At 33.9% G+C, this 18,185-nt stretch overlaps 2 protein-coding genes across 3 annotated transcripts; one reads left to right on the top strand and one right to left on the bottom strand.

Annotated features, from left to right (window-relative positions):
* The first annotated feature begins 1,401 nt into the window (after nt 1-1,401).
* On the top strand, nt 1,402-5,252 carry LOC115983188 (peptidyl-prolyl cis-trans isomerase FKBP20-2, chloroplastic). Of its 2 annotated transcripts, none has more exons than XM_031105830.1 (7): nt 1,402-1,591; nt 2,868-2,960; nt 3,067-3,275; nt 3,621-3,730; nt 4,009-4,117; nt 4,248-4,324; nt 4,893-5,252. In XM_031105830.1, exons 1-7 carry the CDS (start codon nt 1,506-1,508, stop codon nt 5,010-5,012), a joined length of 804 nt encoding a protein of 267 aa, XP_030961690.1. In that variant the 5' UTR covers nt 1,402-1,505; the 3' UTR covers nt 5,013-5,252. The 2 variants fall into 2 exon arrangements, with proteins under 2 accessions (XP_030961690.1, XP_030961691.1); XM_031105831.1 differs by having other exon boundaries at nt 1,435-1,591; nt 2,864-2,960.
* Nucleotides 5,253-6,197: 945 nt separating this feature from the next.
* LOC115987606 (cationic amino acid transporter 9, chloroplastic) lies at nt 6,198-10,682 on the bottom strand. Its single transcript, XM_031111192.1, has 8 exons — nt 10,263-10,682; nt 8,704-9,110; nt 8,438-8,614; nt 8,075-8,299; nt 7,809-7,985; nt 7,259-7,486; nt 6,643-6,732; nt 6,198-6,530 (listed from the first exon to the last, which is right to left on the bottom strand). The coding sequence occupies exons 1-8, from the start codon at nt 10,576-10,578 to the stop codon at nt 6,381-6,383; spliced, it is 1,770 nt and encodes a 589-aa protein (XP_030967052.1). The 5' UTR covers nt 10,579-10,682; the 3' UTR covers nt 6,198-6,380.
* Nucleotides 10,683-18,185: the final 7,503 nt, after the last annotated feature.

Below are 18,185 nucleotides of genomic sequence, written 5' to 3'. Positions count from 1 at the left end.
TATTTATAATAAAAACTCATTTTACATTCAAAACAGCAATCTCCTGTTCTAGATTAAAATATGTTGAGTTCCTAACATAACACCATAAAGTTTTAAGATTATATATATATTTTTATATATATATATTATTGTCAATGAATGCTTTGCTTCTTGCATTGTTTCCCACGCTTCATGGCCCCAATTTCTTTCTTCTTAAGATAAGTTTAAAGGGTAAAGCATGGTGGGGTAGAGTATTTTTTCTGTAATCTTTTTTGGCTTGATCAAAAAGTCTTAATGTCCTCCAAATCACAAGGTGTTCTAACACTAAGCGTGAATCCCGGATAACTAGTGCTAGAAAGTAGATAGCCATGAAGACTTCAATCACTAAAATAATTTTTATTTATTTTATAATTGATATTTAAATAAACATTGAGTAGTTTAATTTTTGTATTAATTTAATCTTAGTCACGTTATGGACGCTTTCTACTCACTCTTGTTTAAATATACCCCTACTTGGTCGATTACTCATAGCCAAAGTGGATGTGTTAATGGAATTGTTGAAAATAGTGAGTGATTTACCACATCAACATGTTGTGAAATTGGGTTTGTCCATTGTGTTGTTAAAAATTTGAACTAATTATCTATGAATAGTTATGATCAAACACTTTATATGGAGTTATTCAACCAACTCTAGAAAATCTTCAATTTTTAGGGTATGTTTGGTTCAACAAAAAGTGATTTCCGGAAATTATTTTTCTGCATTTACTTGTTTTTTGAGTGGTGAAAAATGATAGTCAATCAGAAATTGTTTTTCAGTTGACTGTAAAATAGAGGCACTTATGACGAAAATTGGTTTATACTTTCATTTATCGTAAACCATTTTCCATCCCACCCAAAACTTATCAATAGAACCTCCACTCTCCCCCCCACTATCTGCCACCCAACCACTACCCCCACTAACATCTCTGGTCTCCAATGGCCAACCATGATTGCCGGTGGCTAGTGGTCGTTGCCACTGTCGATCCTCAATCACAAATTTTTAATCTAAAATTTTTCTTTTTTGTTATTACTATTATATATGTGCTTGGGAGATGAGAAAATGTGAAAAAGTAGTAAAAAAAACGTCTTTCATAATATTTTTAGGTACACAACTAAATATTGGAAATATTTTCTAGAATATTTTTAAGAACATAACAAAATACTAGAAAATAATTTATTTTCCGAAAATATTTTTACTTGAAACATATTTTACAGGCGGTAAATATTTTTCATCCAACCATATAGGAAAAAGGAAGTAAAATGGAGAGAGAGAGAGAGAGAGAGAGAGAGAGAGTTCTCCCTCCCGTGATCCTAGAAATATTTTATACAACAAGGGGGCATAAATGATAATACAAGAAACCACAGGGTGTAGTATGATATTTTCCCATTTCCAGCAAACTGAGGATAACATGACACAGTAAACAGGAAACGGCTAACCGTGTTGGGTCTCTCTTCTTCCTTCTTTTTTCTGGTAAACACAGTAACATATGCTGCAAACCTCAAATTTCCAAAGAAAACATGTTGCTAACTTACTCATCAGCTCCCTCTTTCATATCCAACCCACCTTTTCCTTGTAAGTCTCTCTCTCTCTCTCTCTCTCTCTCTCTCTCTCTTACACACACACACACACATACCCTCTAGAAACACACTCATTTACTGTCTAATTTAATATCAGAATTTGGGGTGTGGAACTTCTCAGCATTTTGTGGGTATTGCAGCTTTTAGTGTGTTTTGAAAAATTGCCTCCACTATATTGTTTGCAGCTTAAAAAAATGATGTCTTTTTGGTAAGAGCAATTTTTTCTTATTTTTGCAAATGAAGGAAAATGGTGTTTTAGGGTCTTTTCCTTTTTGTAAAAATAAGCCACTTAAACAAAAGGCATCTGTTCACTGTGCTTAAGATACTTATTGAAGAATATATATGCATTACTGTCATTTGCATTCAAATGATGCATGGTCATATAGCAACAATACTACTTCTAAGGCTAAATTTCTACCAGAACATGCAGTGTTTAACAGTGACTGACTGCCTCACCATTTGATTTCATGAGTTGTAGAATATTTATTGTAAGGACATATTAACTGGACATTAAGTGATGGAGATTGCAAAGTTTTTGTCTTCTCCAATTCAATTTCTCAAATATTTTCTTGACACAAAAAGAATGATGAGAACTTGAATAATGAGCATTTTTCATCAGTTATCTTGCTTAGATCTTCCAACTGAAATTGGGATAGGGTGAGAAAATTATCAGTCTTAAATGAAAGAAAATTCTATAACTTTTAATGGCTGAACTCTTACAAAAATTCTTAATTTGGTAACTATTGTTCTTTTATGATAAGTTTTTACTTATAAAGCAAGAGTATTGCTGAAAATAGTCTATTATGATTGTTGTTGTTTCAATAACAAGAAATTTTTTTAAAATTCAAATAAATCCTTTTTGTTAATGGTTGATTTGAACCAAAAAGGTCCAGCAAGGTTCTGACCTCCCAGCTTATATAGTTCTCTTAGTGATCACAGTAATTCCCCTCTGATATTTCTCAATAATCATCACATATTTTACCTACTCTATTCTTGAATTATATGACAACCAGAGGTCACCATATACCTGTTCTCTCTTTGCAGAATCAATACACACTATAATCTTTAATAAGAAATTATTGGATCCTTACAACTTTTTGGGGTTACTGTGGTTGTGAGATTCTAAAATTTCCTTTTTACTCAGTAACAAAAGGAAGCATGAGCATAATCATATTTTCCATCTTCAACCATCTTTATCTTCCAAAATGAAGGGAAATAATTCTAATTTCTTCTTTTATCAATATATCTTATCTACACTGTATGGCAGACAGAATTGTTTCAGTATGTACTATGCTAGGAACTTTTGATACTCAGAAAAAGCAAATAACGCGTAGCTGTCCAATTCTCAACTTGAAAGATGAAAGGTTAGATTTTGATGAATTGGTTGATGGATTTTATGCTGTAATTGCTGAGTTTTTTTTTTTGGTTAACAATAAAAAATTGTTGCTTATGAAACAAAATCATTTTCAGACAGAGTGGTTACACATCACATGTTGATGAGACAATAAGGCGGAGGCTTTTATTTGGTTTGGTCACAACAGCCTTGTTTCCAACTCTATCTTCTTCTGGAAAAACAAAGAGTAAGAATCCATATGATGAAAAACGCTTGCTAGAACAAAATAAGCGGGTACAGAAAGAAAACAATGCACCTGAAGACTTTCCAAGTTTTGTCAGAGAAGGTTTGTGTCATGCTGTTGTTGCAAAGCCATTACTCTTCTCTCTTTCTTTTTTTTCTTTTTTTATTAAAATTCAATAATTGGGGGTGTGGGAATTTGAATCGTAGATGTCTATGATGCAAAGGCATTACTTTGAATATAAGCTATGGTGTAACCAATAATTCATCTAGTAAAAAACTACCTTTTCAGGCTAAATATTGTGTCCTCTGACTCTGATCTTGAGATCATGGTCATATTAAAAGTGCAATTACACTTGTTTTCTCTCTCTGCTTGCTATGTAATATCTTTGTGATTGATTACCTCAAAAATTCTGTTTAATCAAGATTCATGTTTGAATAAATTTTTCAGGTTTTCAAGTTAATGTAGTAACACCAGAAAACTACATAAAATGTGATTCTGGGCTTATATATCGGGACTTTGAAGTTGGTAAAGGTGATTGCCCAAAGGATGGTCAGCAGGTTTTACTTTCATTGTCTTTGATAGCTATGGTTTAGTTTCCTGAACTTTAGATTTTGATATTTTCATAGAAGAAACATTCCAAAATTTGTTATATGATGTTAAGTACTAGAATTAATGTACATACTTTAAACTGTAGAACCGAATAAAATAAGTAATGTGCTGATATAAGGGAAGAAGAAAATTTCCCTGCAATCTCTGAGTATGGGGATTTATATATGGTTTGAAAATTTTCTCTCTTCCAATCCCAACCTCAAACCTGACGTGAGGTACTTTGCAGGTGACTTTTCACTATGTTGGCTATAATGAGTCAGGCCGCCGTATTGACAGCACATACCTACAGGGTTCCCCTGCCAAAATCCGCTTGGGCAATAATGCATTGGTACCAGGTGTGGAAAGAAATAATTCTGAATAACATGATAGTCTTGTCTGATTTCTTTGTAACCATATGTTGAGGTATCTCCTTTACCCCAAGGTTAAAAAAATATGGGAGTAGCTAAGCTGCAGAAGTTTATGCAGGATTTGAGGAAGGTATTCGAGACATGAGACCTGGGGGAAAAAGAAGAATAATCATTCCACCAGAACTTGGACCACCGGTCAGTTTCTCAAATCTCTGACTTATGCTCTCTTTTGTGTAAATTGGCCTTTTTCAGAGGGAATTAGCAGTTGCGTCAACAATTCTAACTCGCTAGTCTTTATGTGTATCTATGAGTTATATGTATATAAACAAATGAAGAATCAAATCCTTTGATTCAATTTTTAAGAAACTCTGGACAATTATGGAGGTTTGGACAAAATATAATTGTTGGTGTTAGGGATCCAACTTGGGTCATGACAGGCAGTTGGGGCACAACATAATCATATTGCCTGACCAAGAATTGATTTCTTAAGTTCTCTTCATGCACAGCCTTGTAACTAAAATTTTGATGGACTGTTCCTCCAAGAATTTTGACACCCCCTCCAGTGTAGGCTCCTCTGTAGATAAAATTAATGCATACTATTTTTTAGTTGGGAGTTGAAATGTCATATTACTTGTGTTGGTACTGAATTTTTAAGGAATGAATGCCAAACTAGTGAGTTTATGAATTATGATACCATATGCAAATTTTTCCAACTATATTATAACAAAGTAACTTGGTTGATAAGAATATCTTGTTTTCTCAGGTTGGACCTTCCACCTTTTTCAGCGCAAAACAGTTTGAAGTTTTTGATGTTGAGCTGCTTAGCATTCAGACCTGTCAAAGGAGGACCATAGCTTTTTACTCTGATTTTGTGTGCAATTAAGTGATGAAGCTATATTGTGCTCATTTGAGTCCTGCATATCTCACCATTTTTTTTGGGGGTAATTGATAAGTTTTTGAATGAAGAAATGTCCTCTGCAACACGTGCAGGTAAATCCTTAAGTTCTCATTGGGTAATTGGTATATAAATGGCGACGAAATCAGAAACTTCTTTTTGTAAACTGAAATATTATGTTGAAAATTGAATGAAGATAAGTTGCACTAATGTAGAAAATTGAATGAAGATGAGCTCCACTTGTTTTTATACATTTGATGCTACAAAATATTAAAAGGTATGCCACTACTTTTTTAAGATCTGAAATATGACCATTCAAAGAAAATAGTGTCAAGCTTGGCAAATGTGGCTGCTACATCAGTGGAACAACAGTGGCTCAATGGCACTATGTTGATGATAGCTGCCAACTATAACAAATTTGTTGTCCTTGTCAAGTGGTGGGCAACCAAGCCCATCTAATGGCGGTGTTTGGTTAGCAGTTTACTATGGAATAATTTACTAATGCTTTTCAAAGAAAAAAAAAATAGCTGCAAAAGAGGCACCCAACATGGGCAGTGAAACCTTTGAACCAATAAGCTGGCACCTAACATAGGTGGTGAAACCTTTGAACCAAAAAGCCTACTCGATATTTGCCCATATCTAAACACAGGGACCAAGCAATTCTAGCAAAATTGGCTAAATTTTTGCTCATAAGACAGAAAAGTACCATTACGGAGGAAATACAGAAGACACTAACATGTTGCTCATGTTGCTATACCCCCCATAAAAGAAGAGACATGAGAATTGCGGAGGCATTCAACAGCCACTTACACTAGGGAATATAAAAAAATTCATTTGGAAAATTGATCTTAGGAAAGTCACACTACTCGATGATACCTAGTCATGTCCTTGTTTACCAGTGATTTACTTCATTGCTAGAACATGCTGTTTCTTGAATCCTAAATATCAATAAAGAAGAGAACCATTCCTACAGCTCGAAAAACCAGACATATCCAAAGTAACGCTTAACTGAGTAATCACTTTGCATGGAATATGGAAAGGAGTGCCCCTTGATCTAACACAATTTTTGTAGCTTGTAGCCAGATAATTAATATGATGTCCTCACGATAACAATCCATGGACCTTTTTTTTCTTTTTCGTTTTTTTTATTTAAAGAATCAATCCATAGACATGGTTCCACCGTGAATGATCGCTATATAGATATGAATATTGTAATTTCCCATAGATTGTTCTAACAAATGTCTATTATGATACATTTGGCTACAACCTACTCAAATACACACTTAATACAAGACAACCAATGCTACAACAGATGACAACTCGTACAAGATGCACAAAAATTTCCTAAAGAAATAATCAAGCCTCTTCTACAGGTTCTAAAGGGGCCCTTTGATAGACAAATGTCTCTTCTGTCCTCGGACCAGCATGATACTGCCCATAAAATGCATAAACACCAATTGTAATAATGCTAAGGATGACGAATCTCACCCATCCTTCATAGTGTAACTGCCCAAAGAAAAGAAAACAGATATAAATTTAATATAAAAGGTACGATTTCATTTCCTTGATTGATATCTTCCCTAGCACAGTTTTTATAAGATGTCATTTATGAGCGTACCTGAGCAAATAAAAACATGTTCAAGAAGATGCAAAGAGCTGGCAAAGTAGGAACCCAAGGACAAGAAAACCCTGGCGGAACTGCATAATCCTGAGAAGAAGAACAAATAAAAAGGGTTTAGACAGAGAGAACTATATTCAATGCAAGTTATACATGAGTCGTTACACATAATCAAATTAACAATAATAAATAAAGCTGGAAGACAAAGCCTACCATCCTATAAGCAGTAAGTAGTGACAGCATCAATCACTGGAAAACTATGAGACTTCCCATTCTCTCTCTCTCTCTCTCTCTCTCTCTCTCATGATGGTGAAGCAACTACTTCTGCACATCTATATGAACATAAATGCCCTAGACCTTGCCTCTAATATGTACTTCTAAGTTATAACACCAAAAAAGATTATGAGGTTCATAATGATAATTTTCAAAATTACAGATATACAATTTTGGAAATTATAGAGTTTTCTTGTTGTTGCCATTTTTATTTTTATTGTGTTCACCTTGTCATACTTCTTTAGTCGGTAATTCCATTTTGGAGGCATTTTAATATTATAGTGCAGGCACCATGCAATTAGTAAAATGGAATATTCAATTTAAATTAAAGATCAATACTCACTTGGTGGAAAATGAGAGCAAAAGAAGCAATACTTGCTAGAACTACAGCTACAATCAGAAAGATAAACGAAGCACTGACACGGTAGAATAGTCCAGCACCAAAACCACAACAGGCAACTGTGATGAGGCAGATGACACCTTCCAGCCAAGATGAAGATAACACTTGACTTGCTGTCTTATCATTCCAGCGAAGAGTTATAACGCATGCTGAGACAACAGAATAGCCTGTCTGAAATGAGCCAATGTATACTGTGAGACGCAAATAGAGCAATTTTTCTAATGGCAGAAAATACGCAAGCATATTAGCCCTAATAATAGTGAGATCTAGTTTCATAAAAATATTGCAATCGCCCATTACAGAATGTCACTCATTGTACTTTGAACAGTTCCATCTTATGCATGAACTGAGGATAATGCAACGATGTAAATAGTACTTGCATGAACTGCGTGTTAGTTTGGGAAAATAAAAACTAGCCTCAATCCAATATAGATAAAATCTAATCAATAAACAACCTTAACATGTTGCAAACAAGAATTGTAAACTGACTTACCAATGTGCCAACTGAAAGAATGTGTGAGAGCACATGCACATTAAATAGCCCTGCCAAAACACTAGCAACAATACCAACCCAGACCTGAGAATGAATAGGAGTGTGGCGCTTTGGGTGTACTTTAGCGAATAATGCAGGTAGTAAGCCATCCCTTCCAAGCCCAAGATATAACCGAGACTGATCACGAGAAACATCCCATCATTTACATTGCCACACACTACAGGATGAGGGCACATCAATTATGTCAAAAGTCTGAAGTGTCTCACCTGAACATAAAGACCGACTAGAAGGGTTGTTGTAAGTCCAGCAACGGCACCTATGCTGATCAGAACTGAAACATATTTCAAGCCCTTGGATGTAAAAGCTTCAGCCAAAGGAGCATCTTCCCCGAGGAACTTGTAAGGTACCATTCCAGTTATCACTAAACAGACACCAATATATAATGCAATACATATGAGAAGGCTTCCCATGATGCCTATTGGCAAATCCCGCTGAAGGATCAAAGTAAAGAGGAAAAGAAAAATGTTAAACAATTTATAAATTTTTAAACCGACATATCAAAAAATAGAAATTCAAATTTCTAGAGTACTAATTCCAGAAGGCATCAAATCAATATCAATGTGATAGACCTGTGGTCTCTTTGATTCTTCAGCTGAATTAGCAACTGCATCAAATCCAACATATGCAAAGAATACTACAGTAGCTCCAGTCAGAATTGATTTAACACCATTTGGAGCAAAAGGAGACCAATTTGAAACATCCACCTCAAAAGCACCGACAAAGACAACAATAATAACAATGATGATCTGCAACAAAGTTGGGGTAGAATAAATATTCTTGTTTGAGTTTATAAACATTCGCTTGCTTTTAAAGAATGGGAGGATGGGAAGTGCACCTTTAGCGCAGTCATGAATGAGTTCAAAGCAGAGGATTCTCCAACACCCCGGCAAAGAATTATAGTAAGAAGCACTAGCAGAATTGGAGCTAATAAGTTGATAGATAGAGCTCCTCCTAGAAACTCTTCACCATTTCCAATCCAGTTTGGCATACCTTTGAAAATGGGAAAAAGTTCTAGAATTGTAACTACATAGCTTGCTAAGCTTCGAGCTATGCTAGCTGCCCCAATATGATAGTCAAGCATTAGTTGTGCAAATACAAGAAAAGCAGTAAGTTCATTGAAGGCTGTGTAGGTATACATGTATGCTCCCCCAACAAGAGCAGGAAAACGAGAAGCTAACTCGGCATAACAGAGCGCATTTAACACACACACTGCTCCAGCTAGCGCAAAACTAATTGTAACTCCTGCATTTTTAATAACAAATAAAGAGTAAGGTCACAACCAAGACCAATCACATAAGATACACACCAAAAAGTACAAGTGCCAGCAAACATATTAAAACAATATTTTAGATTTTATTAAAGCATATAAATGATGTTCTAAGGTACAAAAGATAATTACATTACTCCTTATTCAGATGCAGCATTTCATCACTACATTTTGTTCACAGATTCATTTTAATTATCTTAACAAAAAGTATGTGACAATAAGGCTCGTGGTTATCTTCAATCCTAAAATCACCTTGAACTGATGGAGTAGAATTCCAATAAACAAACCATGGTAATGTTCATAATCAATTCAATCAAGACAATTTCCCAAAAATCAAAGGCAATGGAATATTCGAGTAATACGCAAGAATTTCCTTCAGAAGTAACAAAGTTCGAATTTTTTTTTTTTTTTTAAGAGTCTGTGCAATCAGAAGGTATGACCTCACGCTCAACCCCTTAATTATTTGGGTGAGGATATGCTTTTTGAATTATTCTTACCATGTTATTTTCTATGCTTCTTCCATATTTTTTTTTTCATTGAGAAGTCACACTATTCACCCAGCAAAAAAATGTCTCATCTCATGCATCAGATATATACATCATCCCTCTCTTAGCGTGTGGACCCCACATGACTATGGCCCATATGCATCATCCCTCTCTTAGCGTGCGGACCCCACATGACTATGGCCCACACGCTAGGAAAGTGATGAACTAATGATGCATATAACCAATATATGAGATAATTATTGCAACCTCACACTCTACCCCATTCTTACATATAGTGCCTCTTCCCTAATACCAAGTAATTTGACCATAGTGTCCTTAAAATCCTATTCGTCCCATGTGAAATAAATTGTTCAAAATTTCTTCAACTTTAAATATATATTTGAAGTGTATTTGAATGAGGCTATCTTCATTGACTTCTATGATGATTAACAAATAAGCTACCTAAGCTAAAAAGTGAAAGCTTTAAAAAGTCATTTGCAAGCTAATGATGAAAAATAAGCTGGAATTGTAAGCTAAAAAAAAAGAGACCCGTAAAACCCAATCCAAATGCTAAGAATCCCAAAAAAAAAAAAAAAAAAAAAATCATCCAACAAAATGGGAAGCAATAGAAAAAAGACGAACCAGGGCCAACGTCGCGAGCGACGGTGCCGGTGACGACGAAGATGCCGGCGCCGATAGAAGCTCCGACGCCGATGAGAACGAGGTCGAGCAAGCCGAGTCGCCGGACGAGTCCATCGCCGACAGCACGAACGGAGTTTTCCGACGGAGAAACCTGCGGCTTTGTTCTGAGCGCCGAGGAGCAGAAATTAGACCACCACGTAGACGAAGACGAAGACGTAGAAGACGACGTCGTATTATAAGGAGCAGTAGTAGTAGAAGAAGAAGAAGAATAAGAAGAAATCCTTGAATTTCTGTTGCTCCCTTTGCTTCGTCCCATGGCTGAAGAAACAGAGAGAGAGAGAGAGAGAGAGAGAAGACTTTTTGTTGTTTGTATCTAAATTATGGTTGGATCGTTTTGGGACACGGATTTGTGTAGTGGGTATTTATAGGTTTTTTGAGTTCGAAACTGTGTGTTTGGTAATTTACCTACATAATTTAATATAAGAGATAAAAAGGAAAGTACGGCTTTTTTTTTGTTTTTTTGGGACCTACCAGCTGGGACTTGGGAGTATCATGGCACACGTATGTGGACTTGTTCTGGAACATAATTCACACTTTTGGATTTTTAATTGATTTTTAACTAGTATTGTCTGGATTTTTTTTTTTTTTTTTCTATTGGAAATGGGAATATTTACACGTGCTCATTTGTAGTATGAGTTTTTGTTTTTATTTTGTATGGGTAACTAGTGACATTAAGAGCATTTGCAATGGGTCAAGGATACGCCAAATGTAACCAAAATTTAGCAATCAGATCCAATTTGTCTCAACAGCCGGAAGGCTAAACATGAAAAAATGTAAATTTTTTTGGCATAGTACTACAGTACCATCGTAAATGTATGATGGTACTGTAGCATTGTGCCGAAACAAAATAATAATATTTTAATTAGCGCTGAAGCTCTTATTGATATTTGGTCTGAGGTCTCTCATTGATATTTTAGTGACCGTTGGAATAGCTGTTGAATTTGAAAAAAAAAATGACGGTTGGAAAAAAATAATAAAGAAAGATAAAAAAATAATATTTTAATAAAATGGTAAAATAATTGAGTTTTGGGATGTTGGGTGTATTATAAAATAGTATAATATAATTGATAAAGTAACTTTTTAGAATGGTAAAATGGAATAGGATGACATTTTCCATTGTAAATGCTGTAAGGTTTTTTTTTTTTTTTTTTAAATTCTGAAGAGAAAAAAAAATAGGGTTTTCTTTTACTGCACGAATTAATATTTATTGGTGTGTAGAGAGTGTGCGCCACATCAGAGGGAACGAATATTAGCATTTCGTTGTTGCACTTGTAGGAGATATATGTTTTTTTTTTTTTTTTTTTTTTTTGGGTCTAATAATGCTAAACGTGTGAATGTGGAGATCTTCAATCATTCATTAGCATATACTCTGCAAGCATATAAAAGATCCATTGGACATAATAATTTGGATGTTGATTTCTTGGGGGCTTTTTTTGGAAATTAAATAAAAAATAAAGGAAGAAATTAATTTTAGTCAAAATTGAATGAGGAATAAAATCTGCTTAAGCAAACAAACTGTTGAAGGCCATTTTTGTATGCAGACACGTGTCTTCCGCTGGAGGGGTGACTTTGCTAGACCCAGATTTGTTTTGGGGAGTTCAATCCGGAACTTGACACTAGGCCGCATAGACCAATGACTTCCAGTGCATTTTTAAGCCTACCAAGTAGACAAATCCCAAAATATAAGAATCGTGATAATAGTTGAAATAAATAAATAATATGTTTAGCATAATAGCTTTGATTAAATGATGAGTTGAATATCATAATTATTTATATTAAGTGATATCCAATATTAGAGAATAATTAGTTAAGTGTCAATGTCCAATAATGGGATGAGTCCAAAATAGTCCATATCCAGCTGTGGTTTATGTTTAAATAATATATGTTCAACAGTGATTTATATCCAAATAATATATATCCAGCAGTGGTTTATGTCCAAATAATATACATGTCCAGTGATGGTTTATGTCTAGGTAATATATGTCCAGTAGTGGAATGAGCTCAATTTGTCAATATTTTTATATTCATTATAGAAATATTGGTGAATCCATTTTTGTTAAATAGTAAGATATTATCAGAGTAACTTGCATTTGGCGGTATAGTGATAATAAAACAATATGTACTCAACAATGTAAGTTTATAGATTGAGACATAATGACTTATCTTGATATGGTTTGGGGTTCAAACTATAGCATCACTTTATATGGCTTATAACTCTAGTCGTATAGCTTCAATGAGCTAATAACATTCCACTTCATAGTTTGTGGCTCTAGCCATATAACATCAATGGACTAATAACATTTCAACAGCATAATAAAATGAGTCTAGCAGTACAGTATGATATTATGAGTCCATTCATGGTGACTTCATGATTGAAGGGGAAAAATGGGTGCAACTGGAGGGAGGGAGAATATGTTCAGCCGTGTATATAGATTGGTTAAGTTTATCCCCTTTATCATGCACTTAAATGATTTTTCTCATATAATGCTCTTTTAGTTTTTAGTCAAATATGGGTGATATTGCCTTCCATGAGAGGGGCTTTTAGTATTATAAGTTCGTGTCTTTCATAAGAAGGGATTTTAGCATTATAATTGTATGTCTTCCATGAGAAGGGCTTTTGTAACATGTTCTTAAAAGAGTGTTTGATATTTTTTAAGATGTATGAAGATGGTAAGAAATATATATGTTTTATGAGATATGGTATTTGCAATATGTATAGGAAGTATGTATAGATATTTTGTGGGAAAAATGATTTGCAAGGTAAAGAGTTGTAATGTTTGTTTACTATGAGATTTTTGTAAGAGAAATGGAGAAGTAGATGTTTAGAGATATGGGTAGCAAGATAGATGTATTTTCTAAATATGGAGAATGAGTATAAGATGAGTAATGGTGTGTTGTGTTTTAGAATAAGAGAGTGTGGGAGAGATGGATAGTGGTGTTCTAGTGTGTTGGAAGAGTTGTGGCTTAGTCCTCTTTATATAGAGCCAAGTATGTAACTAAATGAGATTTAGTTAAAGGAATAATCAACAAATAAGGAAAAGTATTTGGCAAAGTAAGTGATTTCCTTAGTTGGTTTTTGGTTTTAAGCTATAAGAGGAAAATTTGAAATGCCAAGGTTGCTAAAAAAGCTGTACTGCTGTCTATCACAACTGACATAGCAGATGATGTCAGTTGAATGATATCTTCTGCTGGAGGAAAATATTTAGCATTTAATTCATGGTTTGGCTGAAAATAGTATGATATCTTTTTATGTGATCTTTGCTTCTTTGGGTATAGCAGCAAGCTGTTGGGGTTAAGCATTAATGGGCTGATGATGTCATTCTGGACATGTGTCATTTACTGGAACTTCTGCTAATACCTTTTGGCTAAGCTTCCTCTTTTGGAAAATTATATGTTTAGTCCATGGTTTTATTATAATATAATTTTAGTAAGTAACAAACTAATTGGTTGATACTTGATGAAGCTTTTGAGATTTAGTTTATGGTCTCTTTATATTATGACCAAATCTTGGAGAGTAAGGAGGGCATTTAATGCTAGATGAGATATTAAATAGATTTTTTTTTATATTTAGAGATAGCCAATAAGATTTAGGCATGTGTTTGGGTTGTATTTAGATGAAAATAATAGTATAATTTATATGAAATAATGTAATTAGATTATATGATGAATATTAAGTCTAAGGTAATGGAGAGTTTTATCATTCTAAGTGTTTATGTGATATTATAGGCTTACTAGATGTTAGTTATTGCACACTGTGCCGTCAGAGTTCAGGGAATTGGGGAAGACATGCCAAGCAACATGTTTCCTTTATTAACTTTGAACCACTGGAACTTTACTAAACATATTTCTTGGCCCTCTAAACCACGACTCCCAAAATTCCCTCGATGAAACTCATGAGTTTGGATCATGAGCTAAAAATGAGAAAATGTGCCATAAACTTGAACCATGGGCTTTGATGAGATAATATTGCCATGAGTTTTGGACCATGGGCTTTGGCATCGTTTTGTGTAAATATGGGCTCTTTTGGGTTTTAAAAGATATTTTCCCAAGATCCATAATATTTTGATGTGGTGCGAGTTGCTAATGAAATAAAGTCATATGGCGTGAAAATTTTGTCCTTAACATACTTCTACTACTCTAGTAAGGGGAGAAAAACGAAAAGGTGTATGGTGTTTCTGTTCCATATAGCATCACACACAATTTGTGGGTTTTATGATTAGGTGGGGCACACACACTATAAGTGTAATGTTGTATGGAGCAGAAACATAATATACTTCACTACTGGGTGGGGCTCACATACTGTGTGATGTTGTATAAAGTGGAAATATAATATTCTTTCATTGTTGAGTAGGGACCACATGTTGTGAGTGTGATGTTGTATGAAGGGGAAACATAATGTACTTTCATTGCTAAGTGGGGACCATACATTGTGACTATGATGTTGTATGGAGCAAAAACATAATGTACATTCACTGTTGGGTGGAGACCACATGCTATGAGTGTGATGTTATATGGAGTAGAAACATAATATGTTTTTGCTATTGGGTGAGGCCCACATGTTGTGAGTGTGATGTTGTATGGAATGGAAACATAATATATTTTTGCTGGGTGGGTGGGGCCCACACACTGTGCGTGTGATGTTGTATGGAGCGAAAATATAATATACTTTGGGCCCATGCATTGTGAATGTGATACTATATGAGTGGAAATACCATATACTTTCATGAGAAAAACTACATACAAACCACACAATTAAAAGCTAATTAAACCATTCTTTAATAAGATAGAAACAAAATTTGGGATGCTTCTTGGTCATAGTTAATAAAAAAATGTGACAACACTCTTCATTAAAACTAGAATTTCCTATTCATCTTTCATGATTTGTATAGCAATGACAATGGGTAGGCTTTTTTCTTTTTAGAAAATTTATAGACAACTTTTGCACAACATTTTTCACAATTTCGAAACAATAATTGTGAGTAGTGGAGAAAAAATTATGGATCCATATACAAATGATTGTACTCTTCACACAGTCAACCACTTCATCAAATTTATGCACAAGTTGTGGTAGAAAAAGTTCCCCCCACCCCCACCCAATTCTAATATTAAGAATTAAGCCTTTTTAAATGGATAAGGGTCAAGTTTGGATTCAAATTTAACTGGTCAGTGGTTTTGAGTTTTTTTCCCCATAAAGGACAAAGGGGTAATATTAGTTTTTATTTATTTATTTATTACTTTCATATGTTTTTCTTAGTAACCATCATTTTTTTTTTTTTTTTTAATCTTCTCATGGATAGTGAAATTATTTATTTATTTATTGCTAAATATTGTTCATTGTTACCAAACCGTGGTTAGGGTTTAGTCCATAAAATCTTTTAAGAATTTGGAGTAGTTTGTTATTGTTGTCCTCTATATAATTTGGAGTATTCAATACCTAGTTTTTGGTGATAACATTACCTCTTTTTCCTGAATCGAAAACAAAATAAACAAAAACACTTGGATAAGGATAAGGCATCTCTAATAGCACTAAGTTGGAAACATAGAGTTGGAGATTCCTTGGACTTAAGGAGCCTATGAAAAAAATGAGAATCACCCCACTTAACATACCTTTTTGACAGGTAATATCTATTACTTTTTAGATAAGGAATAGATTTTTCTTCCAAACTGATAAAATGCAAAGTGCAAATATGAATTTTAAGAAATTTCCAGCACATTCAATGAAGCATTTCAAAACTTCCAATGAAAACACTTTCTTAGTAAAGGAAGATATGATTAGCATCATAGTGCGATAGTTCACGGTTATTATTTTGATATATGATATAGCAAACGTTTAGAGAGAGAGAGAGAGAGAGAGAGATGTGTATGAATATATATATATATATATATATATTAAAAAAAAGTAATGAAAGTTTCATTACTTTTGACAATTTACAAAGAAAACCATATTGTGACTCCAAAGTAATGATATGTTCAAAAGGAAGGATGAGAACTATTTTTAAATGGTTTATTAGTAATTCAATAGTTACGATGACAGATTGAGATTTAAATTCTGAATGTTTCTGTTAAAAATATAAAAAAAGTATTAATTGAGTTACAAGTAAGGTTAGAACTATGAGGGCAGAAATTACAATGAGAGTATGCATGATAATCAAGATAGACATAAACTATTTTTTTTTTTTTTTTTTTTTTTTGAGAAACAAACTATTGCTTGACTGTGTTACTTTTTTACATCCTAATAGTTTCTTCCCTATTGATGTAAATGCCTGCGCTATTGCTCTATTAACGCAAATCTACGTTGCTATTTGAAACTTTAAGCCTATAAGCAACTCATATTCTAGGCTTGAGTTAAAAAGTTTTGAGCCCAAACCGATCTGACTTTTTTTTTGGGCCCTGCTCTGGTCATATGTGATGCACGTGTAAGATGAATGTTTTTAATGTGTTTTAAAATTCATTAAATATTGACAGATGTACATTTTGTTTCTTGGTTATTATTTATGTCCATGTATTTCTCCCAAAAAAAAAGAAAAAAAAGAGTCCATGTGAATATTATAGATGTTTTGTGTGTCCTGTATACTATATGCACTTGCTCCTTAGGGTATTTGTTAGGGGTGGCAATTCATGTTCGAGTGTCGGGTTTGTGTCGTGTCGATTCTTGAGTATTTGACTATATAAGTCAACCCTAACCTGACATATTTATTAAACGAGTTAGGATTTATCAACCCTACTATAACCCATTTATTAAACGGGCCAGTCATGTTGACCTATTTATCATATTTTATCAAAAAAAAAAAAAAAATTGCATCACAAACAAATAAATATTTGTTAATTTAAAATTAAGTACTAATGAGTAACTGCATCATAAATAATAATACAAAACTAAAGCTTATCTCAATATTACAAATAATCAATCATAATATGTCAAAGAAAATAAACCACAACAACTAATAAGTTTATATACCTAGAGTTTGACAGGTCAAACAGGTTCCATGTGATAGACACTAACCCAACCCATTTATTAAATGGGTAAATTGTGTCAACCCGAATATGACACGAACCCATTAAGTCTCAACCAATTATTAACAAATGATTTTAGAACATTTGTTAACCTTTCCCTTATTTTATAACTTCCAAGTTAGGAGGTAGTATTTTCTGTAGGAGATCATTTTTTGTGAGTGTTATATTAGGCAATTAATCACATTATTTGTCACATTAATTTATAAGTTTTATTTAATAAAATTTGTAATATCTTTAACATTTTTCTTAGTTTTTTTCCCAAATTAAGCTTGACTTGGCATGGCTAACACTCTTAAGGCTAATTTCTATATGCTTGATGTCTTGATGCATGTTAAGCCAGTATTTGGACAATGCACCAATTATGTTTGTTGTGCCTAGTTGACTATTAGTCCCTCCATTTTAGTATTGTTGATGCCCACTTTTGAAAAAGGGCCTAATAGCAAAAAAAGCCCAACAATATGAAGAAAGTGAGAAGAGAAAATAGTAAAGTAAGCCCAGCAGGCTGGAATGGCAGAAATGATGGCCAGCAGGCCCACTAGAGTAATAAGAGGTAAAGAGGAAGTAAATGGGTTGAGAAAGCCTAAGGAATGAAGTAGTAAGCTTATAGGAACAAAAAGAGGTAAAGAGAAAGTAAATAGGCCGGGAAAGCCTAGGAAATGAATTAGTAAATTCATTGGGTTGATTTAAAGGCCAATAAACTTGAAAAGTAATAAGAGGTAAAGATGTGGTAATTGGGCCGAGGAAACCCTAAGAATTTAGCAAAAAACCCATAGAAGTAAAAGAGGTAAAGAGGAAGTGAATAGGACGAGGAAGCCCGAGGAATGAATTGGGCTGGCACAGTAGGAATGT

The sequence above is a fragment of the Quercus lobata genome, chromosome 4 (assembly GCF_001633185.2).
Source record: "Quercus lobata isolate SW786 chromosome 4, ValleyOak3.0 Primary Assembly, whole genome shotgun sequence".
Classification (NCBI taxonomy): Eukaryota; Viridiplantae; Streptophyta; class Magnoliopsida; order Fagales; family Fagaceae; genus Quercus; species Quercus lobata.
Note: the sequence above shows the minus strand (reverse complement) of the source record. Positions and strands in the feature narration are given on the sequence as shown.

Coding starts and splice junctions, on each gene's coding strand:
- LOC115983188 (XM_031105830.1), top strand. CDS start 1,506: ATGCTGCAAACCTCAAATTTCCAAAGAAAACATGTTGCTAACTTACTC. Junction 2,961..3,066: donor CTCAACTTGAAAGATGAAAG/GTTAGATTTTGA, acceptor AATCATTTTCAG/ACAGAGTGGTTACACATCAC. Junction 3,276..3,620: donor TCCAAGTTTTGTCAGAGAAG/GTTTGTGTCATG, acceptor TAAATTTTTCAG/GTTTTCAAGTTAATGTAGTA.
- LOC115987606 (XM_031111192.1), bottom strand. CDS start 10,578: ATGGGACGAAGCAAAGGGAGCAACAGAAATTCAAGGATTTCTTCTTAT. Junction 7,986..8,074: donor TAGTCGGTCTTTATGTTCAG/GTGAGACACTTC, acceptor TCTCGTGATCAG/TCTCGGTTATATCTTGGGCT. Junction 7,487..7,808: donor TTCTTTCAGTTGGCACATTG/GTAAGTCAGTTT, acceptor GGCTCATTTCAG/ACAGGCTATTCTGTTGTCTC.